Source organism: Dendropsophus ebraccatus, chromosome 2 (assembly GCF_027789765.1).
Source record: "Dendropsophus ebraccatus isolate aDenEbr1 chromosome 2, aDenEbr1.pat, whole genome shotgun sequence".
NCBI lineage: Eukaryota > Metazoa > Chordata > Amphibia > Anura > Hylidae > Dendropsophus > Dendropsophus ebraccatus.
In genome coordinates, this window is record NC_091455.1 from 206,012,653 (window position 1) to 206,027,714 (window position 15,062).

Here is a 15,062-nt window from a genome sequence, read left to right on the forward strand (position 1 = left end):
TCTCCCACTCCATTATTGATGGAGCCCTAGTAGCGAGCCACCTCCTAGCTATCAAAAGTCTGTCGTAAAAAAAAATAGTCTAATAGATTCTTCCTTTAAGCTCTTACTTCTAACATTACCTGGAGTATCCCCAAGAAGGGCTATAAGAGGAGAGGGACCGACTCTACTTTGTACCCTAACAGAAACACGATTAAATATATCCCTCCAGTACCCTTCCGAGTCCCTACAATCCCAGAACATATGCATAAAATCCACCTCCTCTTGGCCGCACCTTAGGCAACTATCACTTTCCCTCCTATTAATCCTAAAAATTAACTCCTCTCAAGACCTTCTTAATATTACCACAGACCCTTCCCCATTTTTCTAATGTGATCATACCCAACTCCCTGTCCCAAAGTAACCTACTCCTAGGCACCACCTATACCATTTACAGCAAGTTCTTATATATAACCGCCATCTCTTTCTTTAAGATTTTCCCATCTATTACAGATTTTAATAACCCTGACAGATCCTCTGTATAAATTTTATGTATTTCCTGGCTCATAGCATGCTTCAATCTAACATACTCCCACCATGTCTTCTCGGGAAGGTCAAACAGAGTTTTAACCGTTGCCCAGTCTTTGAGTTGTCCATCACAATACAAATCCGCCACTCTGGATAAACCACAAATAATTTAAATCACTGCCTGTAGCAAGTATATTGGAAATGCTTGAGAAACTTGAACAGACTTAACTTGACTTAGGAGACAATGCTATACATTATTAGGGTGACCTATCCAGACACTTGGTACTCAGCTGGAGGGTCTCTAACCACTTTGGCTTGGTGGCAATAAACTTGAAAGTACCTGTAGCCACGGCTATGAAGATCCGCCTATTGCTGGTCAAGAGCACAGAGTGACATGAATTCAGGAACACAAGCCCCATCTATAGGAAGCTGCTATTTGGCAGGAGAGCTCTTGGCTTTAGTTGCTCTTACCTAACTGCTGGCCTCTTGGCTCCTGTCTCAGTTATCAGGGCTCTTGAAGAAAAAGAAATAGAAGACAGCCCCCAGCATGGATAAGACCTTAGTCTCCATCTATAGTAGCCTCACTGCAGGTTTCACTAGCCCAACATGGAACAATTGTAGAAAAATAGTCAGGAACAGCATAAAACCCCACAGATGGGTCCTGGCCATGATGGCTCCATGCCAGGCCTTGGAAATTTCTGCAGCAGGGAACTCTTTTCCTTGCTTCTTACTCTCACTGCAGATTACTAGACTGAACTCCACCCCATCTGCTCTACCACACCTATATAGGCCTCATGGATTTGATTGGGGGAAAGAACATAGGGAGACTTTGGGGCTAACCTGTGATAGGTTGCTAAGTAGAGGAGGGACCTTCTGTGAGGTAAACTCAACAGGGATTGGTTAGCTAACCAACTCTTAACTCGTGGAAACACAAGAAATCACATGACTTTCAGCACTTACGATGTTAACCCTTAATAAGCTGTTCTTTCAGCTGAGCAATACAATGCATATAACATACAGGTGGTAGTGCATTATGATAACTTAAGCCCAGAGTCCTCATACTTGATAGTACCGACCTACACACATAAAATACAGCAGTGGCAAAGGTGTCGTTCTGGTAGAGCTCCTATCATCACCTCCTTGGTGGCGGACAAGGTGCTGAGTATTCCCCTAAACATAACAATCCAGAGAGGGCGTCTATACTGTAAATTATATAATCGGATGAGTTCAAAACTTGAATCTGGGCATTTTTTCCTTACTATTCTTTTTTTCTGGTAAGATTTGGTGGGTTTAACTTTAAGGAATGTAATTAACAATGGAACTTTCTCTTGTCCTGACCTCTAGGGTCACTTTAACCTCTTAAGGACCCATGACGTACCGGTACGTCATGGATCACTGTCACTTAAGGACCCATGACGTACCGGTACGCAGGTCCTTTAAGAGGGCGCCGCGGACCGGCCGCACGCGATCGGGAGAGATGGCCTGCTGAAATACACTGCAGGCCATCTCTCCCTGTCGGCATGGGGGGTTGTTAACCCCCGCCATTACCGTTCACGGCGATCAAAGTCCCCAAAAGTTATAAATACCTGCTCTGGACCCCTCAGCTAGGTAGCTGAGGGGTCCAGAGCAGGTATTTGTACATTACTCACCTGTCCCGGGGTCCTGATCGGCGTCTTCCGGGTTCGCAGCGTTCTTGTCTTCTCTTCGGGTCTTCGGCTTCTTCCGTGCGGTCCCCTTCGGCTTTTTCCGGCTCCAGCGTCGTCTTTTTCCAGATTTTTCGCTCTGCTGCCCTCTAGCGGCTGATACGTGTAATACAGTTATCAGCAGCTAGAGGGATGTTCAGTATGTAGTAAAAGTTTTTTTTTTTTTTTCAAATTTTTTTCTTTTCTATTTTCTGCACCCTATCGCCGCTGAGTGTTGATCAGCATCGCACGAAAGTGCGCTGCTAATCAGCAACTCCTCCTTTTTGGCGTAGGGTGTTTTTTTTCTATATCCTAATGCCACATAAGTGCGGCATTTATCAGCAACACCATTTTTGGCGTAGGTTTTTTTTTTATACTTACTGTAAAAAGACACGTAAAAACTACTACATTACACCACACTACACTACATTGAATAAAGTTTGACACTACACCACTACATACCCCATATACCAATCCCCATATAAAAATGGCCCCCAGGGCATTTTCGGTGTCGGACGCATACGTTATTATTGCCTCCGACACCGAAACAGCCAGTGAGGATGAATGGGGGGATCCTTTTTTCCTCCATTCATCCTCATCATCCAGTGATGTGTCTGGGGGGTAGCGTAGCATACGCTGCCCCCCAGACACGTCTTTTCCGCCAGTACCGTCCCAATAAGAGATGACGGTATGGCGTGAAATTCTACAAACTCTGTGAGAGTACCTCAGGGTACACTTACAGATTTAGGGTACGTGCACACTGCGGAATGGCGAAGGATAACCCTTTGTGCATTCCGCAGCTGGCACCCACCGGCGGACTGATGCAGGCGTGCGTCTCCACCCGTGTCATAGACTCCATCCTATGCACGGGCGGATTCCATCGTCCATCCAAAGAATAAAGACATTGGACGGAGAGCGGAATCCGCCCGTGCATAGAATGGAGTCTATGACACGGACGGAGACGCGCGCCCCTCCATCAGTCCGCCGGTGGGTGCCAGCTGCGGAATGCACGAAGGGTTATCCTTCGCCATTCCGCAGTGTGCACGTACCCTTAGAGTGTATGAAGGAAGGGACACCCGAATCCAGCCCCCAGATGCCTTCCCCCCCATCCTCGGCGTTAGTGGGAAGATCGTTCGGGAACTGATCTTCCCACTGCTGGATAAAGGTCACCACCTGACGGGGATAACTCTTATACCAGCACCCCCTCTTCTGGTCCCTCGCTGCCCGAGCTACTGTAGCTTGCGGCACGATTCGAAAATATCAGAAGCAGTAATAGAGCCCTAATATTTAGCAGCCATGGAGCGGCCCCAGCGCTTCTGGATATGAAGGACCCCGTATCGCACCAGGGCAACATTTTCCAGGTGACGCCCCCCCACACTGGAAAACAGGAGACCCCAGAAGAAGTGCAGAGTGTGGCGTAACAGGGGGATCAGGAAGGACACCATTTTCCAGTGTGACACCTGTCCTGATCACCCCGGCCTCTGCATACTGGATCGCTTCAAGGCGTACCACAAGTAATTGGGGTTCTACATTATCTAAATTCTGTCCCTTATTCCTATTTCAGGGGTCACGTTGATCCAGGGATTATTCTGATCGCCATTATGGAGTCAGGAAGGAATTTTTTCCCAGTGATGAGGCTACTGTCGTCTGCCTCACGAGGGTTTTTTGCCTTCCTCTGGATCAACACAGGTTGAATTTGATGGACACCTGTCATTTTCAACCTTATAAACTAATAATTGGCCTAATACATCCAAATAAATTAGAATTGTCCCTTTTCCCCAGCTTAATAGGTATGGCCGCCATTCCCATTAGAGGATGCCATGATGCAATTACAAAGCCTCTGTACGGCCAGGACAGTAGAAACCCCCCACATGTGACCCCATTCTGGAAACTACACCGCATAAGGAATCTAACAAGGGGGGCAGCAGGGATATGGCCCCCTGGTGACGGCCACATTTGGGACGTGAAAATGAAAAAAAATGGTATTTTTTATTTTCACGGCACATGTTCTACATATGTGCCTGTAACCAGTGGGGTCCATATGCTCACTGGACCCCTTGTTAGATTCCTTATGGGTTGTAGTTTCCAAAATGGGGTCACTTGTGGGGGGTTTCTACTGTCCTGGCAGCACAGGAGCTTTGTAATTGCGATATGGCCTCCATCCTCCATTCCAGCCTCTAAATGGCGCTCTGTCCCTTTGGTGGCTAGCCCTGTGCCCATATGGCACATTATGTCCACATGTGGGGTATTTTCGTACTCAGGGGAAATTACTCTACACATTTTGCGTTTATTTTCTTTTTTAACCCCTTGTGGAAATGGAAAAAAATCAAGGCTCAACATTTAGTGTAATTTTGTTTACATTTTTACTCTAAATCATTGATCTTGTCATGATTTTTTCACTTTCACAAGGGGCTAAAAGATAAAAAAAAACACAAAATGTGTAGAGCAATTTCCCCTGAGTATGGAAATACCCCACATGTGGACATAAAGCGCCATGCGGTCGCAGGGTAAGCCTCCAAAGGGAAGGAGCGCCATTTGGTTTTTTGAGGCTGGATTTGGCTGGAATGGATTTCGAGGGGCCATGTTGCATTTAAAAGGCCCCTCTGTTGCAAAGACAGTTGAAACCACCCACAAGTGACCCCATTATGGAAACTACACCCCTCAAGGAATGTAACAAGGGGTGTAGTGAGCATATGGACCCCACTGGTGGCATGCACAAATGTGGAACAATGTGGCGTGAAAATGAAATATTACATTTTTTACACCATAATGTTGGTCTAGCCTTGAATTTATCATTTTCACAAGGGGTTAAAAGAGAAAAAAAAACACAAAATGTGTAGAGCAATTTCCCCCGATTCCGTAAATACCCCACATGTGGACATAAAGCGCCATGTGGGTGCAGGGCAAGCCTCCGAAGGTAAGGAGCGCCATTTGGATTTTGGAGGTTGGATTTGGCTAGAATGGATGATGAACGCCATGTCGCATTTACAGAGCCCTCGTGCTGCCAAGACAGTGGAAACCCCCCACAAGTGACCCCATTCTGGAAACTACACCCCTCAAGGAATCTAACAAGGGGTGCAGTGAGGATATGGACCCCTTGATGATGGGCACATTTGTGCCGTGAAAGTGAAAAAATTAAAATTTTCACTTTCACGTCACATTTTTCCACATTTGTGCCCGTCACCAGTGGGGTCCATATTCTCACTGCACCCCTTGTTAGATTCCTTAAGGGGTGTAGTTTCCAGAATGGGGTCACTTGTGGGGGGTTTCCAGTGTTTTAGCAGCACGAGGGCTCTGTAAATGCGATGTGGTCCTTGAAATCCATTCCAGTGAAATCCAGCTTCCAAAAGCCAATTGGCGCTCCTTCCCTTTGGACGCTCGTGCTGCGCCCGCTTGGCACTTTATGTCCACATGTGGGGTATTTCTGTACTCGGGAGAAACTGCGCTACATGTTTTGTGTTTTTTTTCCTTTTATCCCTTTGTGAAAATGAAAAATTGAAGGCTAGAACAACGTTTTAGTGTAAAAAATACTTTTGTTTTTTTAACGCAATATTGTTCGAAAAATCTGTGAAGCACCTGTGGGGTCCAGATGCTCACCACACCCCTTGTTACATTCCTTGAGGGGTGTAGTTTTCTAAATGGTGTCCCTTTAGGGGTGTTTTTTAGGTTTTGGCACCCCAGAGCCTCTGCCAACCTGAAGTGGTACAGTCAGAAATGACCAAATATAACGGAGCCATTGAAATTCACTAGGCGCTCCCTTATATCTGAGGCTTGTGGTTGCGTCAAATAGCGCATACCCCACATATGGGGTATTTCTATAAACTGCAGAAACGGGGCAATCAGTATTGGGGTGAATTTCTCTGGTAATAGGTTTATAATTCTGAAAAATATTGGATTACAATAAAATCTCTGCACAGAAAATTAAAATTTTCAAATTTCTTACACACTTAGCTTTTATTTCTGTGACTCCCCTAAAGGGTTAAAAAACTTTCTGGGTGTGCTTTTGCAGAGTTTGGGGGGTGCAGTTTCTGAAATGGGGTGCTTTGTGGGGCTTTCTAACATACAGTCCCCTCAAATATACTTTAAGGCTATGTTCACACTACGTAAGTTTCCGGCCGTAGCGCGTTCCGTGAATAAGCGGCCGGAAACTTACGTAGTTTGCGTACAATGGAAAGTATACGATCTGCGGCCGCACAGTTCACACTACGTACGAACTTACGCCCGGATCGTATGCGGCGTCGTAAAAAATTAACCAGACCATTGTTTCGGGACGGAAATGACGTACTTTACGCCTGTAGCGTTACATGCGGTCCCGTACGTAGTGGTGATTTCTTTATTTTTGCAGCTTTTTGTGCCGATCCAAAAGGTTGTGTGTGGTGTCCGGGGCTAGGCGAAGATTTCCAAGTTAAAGACCGCTGTTAGATCGCTACGTAGGGGGCTCGGGAAGCGTAAGTAGACTACGGGCGTACGTTCGCAATGCGTACGCATCCGGCCGCATATCGAATATTCGCACGCCCGTAGTTTCAGCCGCACATGTACGGCGCCGTAAGAAATGCGTACGGATTCGTACGCAGTGTGAACATAGCCTAAACCTGAACAGGTCCCTAAAATATCTGATTTTGAAATTTTACTGAAAATTTGGAAATTTGCTGCTAATGTTTTACGCTTTCTATTGTCTAAAAAAAATGAAATATAGTTTAATAAATGCCACCAACATAAAGTAGACATGTTGCTAATGCTATTTAATATATAATTTATGTGGCATAACCATTTTCTGTATAAGCAGAAAAGTTTTAAAGTTGGAAAAATGCATTTTTCACAATTTTTCACGCTATTTTGGGTTCTTTCATAAAGATTCGTTATAAGTATCGACTTCAATTTACAAGAAATGGGAAGTACAATATGTCACGAGAAAACAATCTCAGAATCAGACGGATAGGTAAAAGCATCCCGAAGTTATTAATGAATAAAGTGACACAGGTCATATTCATAAAATTTGCTCCGGTCCTTAAGGCCATTTCAGGCCCGGTCCTAAAGGGGTTAAGGTGGTGGTAAACCTGGCAAATTCAAAGTTGGCCCTGAGTTTGAGATTAATGTACTATTTAACCTTTACCACCAGGGAATGCAAAATGTATAACAGCAGCCGCAGAAGCAGGAGTTACGTTTTCCCTTGGACATAGGCTGACATATAACTGAACTCTATAAACACTTCCTTGTGCAGCAGCATACTACCAGACACTAATACTTTACTGAAGGTAAATTTACAAATTGTATGTGTCTATTGTTTAAGTCCACTCTCTTCCTCTCTCAGGAAAGAATATGTCCAGCATCAGTAAGGTACTGGGGAGGGTTTACACATGACAAGAACATGACTGGTTTCCTTTAAACGGAGCTCTAGATCCTTTTCAGACTACTCCTGCTCTCACCCTTCCCTGCTTTGGCTAATCGATGTAAAGGACATCTGAAGCCCTGTATATCAATCAAGCATTGCAGGTAGAGGTGGAGGAGGCATGCATGCTTCTGCTCAGCACAGTCTTCTTGTTTCTCGCTCAGTGTCGAATAGAAAGATATGTGAAGTACGAATATGCAGCCCCCCATTTTTACCTTATTTTAGTCCCTGAATCCTGCAGACTTTAGGAAAATAGGGCAAATTATAGGCCCTGCTATTTACTGAAGTGCGAAGAACTGTATAGGATGAACAAATGACAAGGATTTCTTTACCTGTTGGAGTGTGGAGGAGCCTCAGCTTTATTGTTATTGATGGGAAATGGCCCGTGAACATTATACAACTGCAATTGTTAACAATAATGCAGTCACCGGCAAGCCGGGTCATGGCGCCCGCAGTGCACATGTACTTGATGAACAGCGGGTGATAATTATTTCTAGGCCTGGTTCCCAACCGGCCAGCTGTGACATCTAAATAACAGAAAGAAATCAAGTTACAACATGAAACTGAACAATTAGACGTAATGGGTAAAAACAGCAGCACCTGCGAGCAATACACGAAAACACAAACTATAATAGGGGGAGGAGGAGCCCTAAGACCCCAGGATGACTCCGCAAGTCATGAGCCAACCTCATGTAACTTGTCAATGACCAAATCATAGTCCTCCTCCCCACAGTTCCCTCTGAGAATGTCCATGATGACTAGTGGTAAACATCTCAAGGCCAGGGTGCCAAGCCGCCATACCCCACCAACAGTAAGCCGATGGCCTGCTCAATGCTATCTTGGAGACCTGGAAGGAAAAATACAAGGCCATTCCGACCCCCGTATTCCCATCGATAATCTTCTGGGAGCTTCCGCACTGTCAGCAACTGTGAAACAAAACAGCCCAAATTCATCCAGATGAGCAAGGTATTCTTCAACCCTTATCCCTATATAGGCTCCAATGCCCCCAGTATGGTCTGTTATACATGCCCTAATGCCCTTATCCCTATATAGGCTCCAATGCCCCCAGTATGGTCTGTTATACATGCCCTAATGCCCTTATCCCTATATAGGCTCTTTTGCCCCTGGTATGGTCTACTGTAACTATCCTGATGCCCCCATCCTTATATAAGCCCTATTGGCCCACATATAGTCTGCTGTACAACAATGGTCTGCTGTACTTGCCATTATGCCCCGACCCCTGTATAGACTCTAATACCCCTGATATGGTCTGCTGTACCAATCCTGATGCCCTCATTCCTATACAGACTGTAATACCCTTGATATGGTCTGTTGTGCCCGTCCTGATGCCCCCATCCCTATATAGATTCTAATACCCCTGATATGGTCTGCTGTACCCATTCTGATGGCCTCATCCCTATATAGACTCTAATATCCCTGATATGGTCTCAATATTCACCATTACAGGGTCTATGCAGGAAATTCACCATTACAGGGTCTATGCTGGAAATTCACCATTACAGGGTCTATACACCTGAACCAGGTATTTCAGTCTCTCAGGATGAGACGGATGTGATATACACACTTTCAATCAGAAGGGTCAACGCATGGAAATTGGGTATATATATGTATATAATATAGCACTTTTTTAAGATACAATGCTATACACCTGAACCAGGTATTTTAGTCTCTCAGGATAAGACAGATGTGATATACACACTATCAGAAGTATAGGACTTGTATATGTGTACTGCACGTTTTGGTTCCGTGCACCCTTTGCTGTCCTATGCCTAATCCATCTATCTTTCGCCCTCTCTCCTATTTCTCTCTCAATCACTAGATGTTTCTCCTCTCCGCTTTCCTAATCTTTCCTTTCCTTTCCCACAATATCTTCTCAGTAGTCTGTAGTACACTACAACAACAGCAGCTTGCTTCCTCTCTCTCTCCCTCTACACACTGCGTGGTACGGTCATGTGACCGTTCCTTTTAAAGCAATACCGACAATACCGATTAGAGTATAAACTCTAATACCCATGATATGGCCTGCTGTGCCCATACTGATGCCCTCATCCCTATATAGACTGTAAAACTCCTGGTGTGGACTGCTGTGCCCATCCTGATGCCCCCATCCTGTATAGACTCTAATACCCCTGATATGGCCTGCTGTGCCCATCCTGATGCCCTCATCCCTATATAGACTGTAATACTCCTGGTATGGTCTGCTGTGCCCATCCTGATGGGACGTTTGCAGTTTATGGACTGTTTGCAGTTATGTAGCTGTCTGGCACTCTGTCCCTCCCTCCTCTCTTGTACAGTCCCATTCTCCTCCTTATAATAACTTCAGGCTTCGGAGCTGATTACAGACTACAGGGCAGATGAGCCAGGTAACTGCAGGCTGCCAGAGCCCTCCGCATCCAGCTCAGCAGGTGAGTCAGTTCCGGGGGCCGCAGATGTCACACGTGAAGTATCCATCTATAGAGCCATATGGGGGCTTGTTTTTTGGGGGACCAGTTGTACTTTGTAATGACATGTTACCATACATAAATACAGGACATAATTGAGTTGTTTGTTCATTCAGAATTTACCCATATCTCACTGGAGACCTCTGGCTTCTCCTTCTACAACTGCTTTTCATGCTGTCTTACCTTTAAAGAGAATGCCCCTCGGGCTTGAATTCTGGAGAACGTTGCTCATGGTTGACGCTCCTAAAGTCCCATTGGAATTGAGCTTCTATTCAACCATCACTCATTGTCCATTACACTTTTACTTTTTCCATCTATTGAGCCATATGGGGGCTAGTTTTTTGTGGGACCAGTTGTATTTTGTAATAAGATGTTACCATACATAAATACAGGACATAAATGAGTTGTTTATTCATTCAGAATTTTCAGAATGATACATTTTTCATTATATTTTTGGCTTGTTCCCCTTTGTAGACATCCCCCAGACAACACAATGCACCTAAAATCCCATCTACTGTTGCTGATATTAATGTCTTTTGTAAGAGCTAGCCATTTCTCTGAATTGTCTTCCAAGCATCAAAATTTAGCATCTGTGTTCTTGGACCTGACGCCAGAGGAGATGACATCAGTTCAGAGTTTCCTCATGGCCCAGGAGGAGCTTCATTTAGTCTCCATCAGAAGTGAATTTGGCAAAAACTCAATTTTCATGATGGAGCTCAACTTGCCGAAAAAGCAGAACATCCTGAACTTTTTAGATAACAATGGCACCAAACCGAAGAGAGAGGCCAAAGTGGTCATCTTCTTTGGAGACCAGACCAAACCCAACATCACAGAAGTCATTGTTGGTCCCCTCCCTCACCCACAATATTACCGACCACTGACTTCTAAAAGGAATAAAACCATACGATTTGAATCTCGACCATCGACTTATAAGGGGAATGAGGAAATTCAAAACTGTCTGATGGAGCTCACCAAAGAGTTCACCCACATTTTACTGGAGACCTCTGGCTTCTCCTTCTATAACTGCTCCTCACATTGCCTTACCTTTAAAGAGAATGCCCCTCGGGGCTTGAATTCTGGAGAACGTCGCTCATGGTTGATGCTCCTGAGGCCCACAGAAGGGTTTTTTCTCCATCCCATTGGAGTTGAGCTTCTACTCAACCATCGCTCACTCAACCCTAAAGAGTGGACCATCGACAAAATCTGGTACAATGGCCAATACTTCGATACTGTCAAGGAGTTTGTCGAAAAGTATGAGAACAATGAACTCACCAAGTTACAGTTACCAGACCAAACCACAGATCCTTATTCGACCTTTATACTCCGTCATGAATTTAAAAGGAAATCAGATGTTCATGGTCCAAAACTATGTGAACCGCAGGAGCAACGCTATACAGTTCTGGGCAACTATGTAGAATACACTGGCTGGAGCTTTGCTTACCGGGTGCGTCCATCTGCTGGCCTGCAGATATTCGATATCCAGTATAATAATGAGAGGATAGCCTACGAGGTGAGCATACAGGAGGCCATCACCTTCTACAGTGGGATAACACCAGGTGCAATTCAAACAAAGTATATTGACTCTGGGTGGGGCTTGGGAACTGAACATTACGAGTTGGCCAAAGGAATCGACTGCCCTGAAGGAGCCACTTACCAGGATCTCTACAGTTATTATGATACGGACAAACCATTACGATATAAGAACGCATTGTGTATCTTTGAGCAGCCTACAGGGTTACCCCTACGGAGGCACTTTGACACCACCTATAATGGTGGATACAATTTCTATGCTGGAGTTGAAGACCATGTCCTGGTGATGAGGACAACGTCCACCGTCTATAACTACGACTATATCTGGGATTTTCTGTTCTACCAGAATGGAGTCATAGAGGTTAAAATTACTGCAACTGGGTATATCCATGCCACTTTTTTTACACCTGATGGACTGCGTTATGGAACTAGGGTCCACAGCCATGTCCTGGGGAACCTGCACACACACTTGATCAACTATAAGGTAGACCTTGACATTGCAGGTAAGAGACTGTGGCTTATTGGAACTCCAACTAAATGTATTTATGCTGTTCAAGGATTATAGTAGTTATATATTTGTATATAGGAACAGTATTATAGTAGTTATATTCCTGTATATAGGGGCAGTATTATAGTATATTCTTGTATATAGGAACAGTATTATAGTAGTTATATTCTTGTGTATAGGAGCAGTACTATAGTAGTTATGCGGTTCAGGGAAGAAACAGAGTGCTGCACCTCACACCTATGGCTGATACTAGTGCCGCTAGGCTAAATAAAAAACACATCAGAATTTTGTGTATGAATTGATCAAGCCATACTGCCCCATGTACCTCGTGCCGGTATCTGATACACATGGGTCCCTACACTAAGTCCACACCGTGCCAGTCAGTGGCCACCAACCCTGCAGGCGTGCACAGTCAGGGAACGGGGGCCATGGGACGGCCCTGCGACCCCCATGCCACAGGACCAGACCCAAAAACACCACACCAGAACCCGGCCAGCACCGCCGGCGGAGAAGGTCGCCCCCAAGCAGCACAAGTCTGGATAAGGAATTACACTTACCATAGCTGCAGCAAACAGAATGGGAAAAAACAGGAGGGATTAAAACCATGTGCACTCAGGTGTCTCCTGCTAATTGCGGTCATGTGGGTCTCACCAGGAGGAGTGCAAAACACGGAGAAAAGAGAGAAACAAAATGCGGTTCAGGGAAGAAACAGAGTGCTGCACCTCACACCTATGGCTGATACTAGTGCCGCTATTTGTATATAGGAACAGTATTATAGTAGTTATATTCCTGTATATAGGGGCAGTATTATAGTATATTCTTGTATATAGGAACAGTATTATAGTAGTTATATTCTTGTGTATAGGAGCAGTACTATAGTAGTTATATTCTTATATATAGGAGCAGTATTATAGTAGTTATATTCTTGTATATAGGGGCAGTATTATAGTAGTTATATTCTTGTATATAGAAGCAGTATTATAGTAGTTATATTCCTGTGTATAGGGGGCAGTATTATAGTAGTTATATTCCTGTATATAGGGGGCAGTATTATAGTAGTTATATTCTTGTATATAGGGGGCAGTATTATAGTAGTTATATTCTTGTATATAGGAGCAGTATTATATTAGTTATATTCTTGTACAGACATAGTTATAGTTCTGTATATAGGACCAGTATTATTATATCATGTCCACCTTTGTAGGTACAGAAAACAGCTTTGAAACTATTGATGTGAAATATGAGAACATCACAAACCCTTGGAGTCCTGGTCACTTTGTTGTACAGCCCCGTAAGGAGCGTGTCCTGAGAAGCACTGAGCGTCAGGCGGCTTTCAAGTTTGGATCTCAGGTCCCCAGGTATCTAACCTTTCAAAACCCCAACAAGAAGAACAAGTGGGGCCATGAGAAGAGCTACAGAATCCAGTATAACTCTCATGCCAACAGTGTGCTGCCCCAGATGTGGGCCGAGGAGAAAGGAGTCTCATGGTCCAGGTTAGTGGCATAATGGGACATTGTGAAATTTCTGTTATTACATTAATTCTCTTTTCTACATGATGAAGAGAATTACAAATAGTCACCTTCTGGACATACAGTATATATATAGCTGACTTATTGTATAATGAAGGTTCGGTAACGTTCAAATAGATGTTAAATTTTAATTTCTCCCCATTTCAATAGAATAGAGTCGGTAGAATCATTTGTCTCACTACAAAGGCCGATAACTTGTATAGACTCAATACTTTTTTGCTTCAGCTGAGGGTTTGCTACAATTCTATCCTGTCCAGACTGATACATTGTACATTTTTGCTGACGTGTTTAGCTCACAGAGTATTGTCTGGGAACGGCCTTGTCTCTCTGCCCTTTAAAACTTTGTCTATGTCCCACTGACCTGCAGATACAGCCTGGCAGTGACCCGACACAGGGAGTCAGAGGTGACCAGCAGCAGCATTCACAACCAAGGTGACCCCTGGGATCCTGTCATCTATTTTGAGAATTTCATCAACAACAATGAGAACATTGTGAACAAAGTAAGCTCATTCATGGTCTTCTGGCTTCTTCATGGTTCTGGTCATTGTCTTCATCTTGTTCAGTGTTTTCTTTGGTGTTTTGGGGTTACTGATGTCTCCTTTGCTTTTTTTTTCTTAGGATCTTGTGGCCTGGGTCACAGTCGGCTTCCTCCACATCCCCAACGCTGAAGACATCCCGAATACGTCCACACCAGGAAATACAGTGGGATTCTTTCTTCGACCTTTCAACTTTTTCGATGAGGACCCCTCTGTGGCCTCCAGGAGCACGGTCATCGTGAGACCCACCGACAACAGCTTCACCAAAGTGAACATCCAGCGCTGGACTCCTGAAGTGGTCGATCCTTGTGTTTCGCAGAAACCCTTCCAGTACAATGGAACCTACTTCTCAGACTAAATTATTCTCCTGAAGCCGCATAATGACTGCTCCCTCCAGCTGTTGCAAAACTACAATTCCCATCATGCTTTAGCTTTGGCTGTCCAGGCATGATGGGAATTGTAGTTTTGCAACAGCTGGAGGGCCGACTGGAGGGCCAGCTGGAGGGCCTGCTGTAAATTAATATTCCTCCTTATAGAGTCCTAACAGTGTTTAGGAGGTACCTCTCCTCTGTGCGCATGAGAAAATCAAACATGAATAATCAGACATGAATAAAACTTTACATTCACCAGTAAAATTATGAATGAATCAGTGTTTCACCATAAAAAGTAAAAAGATATAAATATATACAAATTTCAGGGGGAAAAAAGGTTAATATATACTTAAGGGGGTACTCTGGCAAAAAAAAGATAATTTTCAAATCAACTGGTGTCAAAAAGTTATATAGATTTGTAATTTATTTCTATTTAAAAATCTTCAGTATTCCATTACTTATCAGCTGCTGTATGTCCTGCAGGAAGTAGTGTATTCTTTCCAGTCTGAGCAGAAGAGGTTTTCTATGGGGATTTGCTTCTGCTCTGGACA

The 15,062-nt window shown here is 44.2% G+C and overlaps 1 protein-coding gene across 1 annotated transcript; it reads left to right on the forward strand.

Moving 5' to 3' along the window:
- The first annotated feature begins 10,530 nt into the window (after nt 1–10,530).
- LOC138784888 (diamine oxidase [copper-containing]-like) lies at nt 10,531–14,498 on the forward strand. The gene is made up of 4 exons (XM_069960585.1): nt 10,531–12,070; nt 13,280–13,568; nt 13,972–14,104; nt 14,223–14,498. Exons 1-4 carry the CDS (start codon nt 10,531–10,533, stop codon nt 14,496–14,498), a joined length of 2,238 nt encoding a protein of 745 aa, XP_069816686.1.
- The last annotated feature ends 564 nt before the right edge of the window (nt 14,499–15,062 follow it).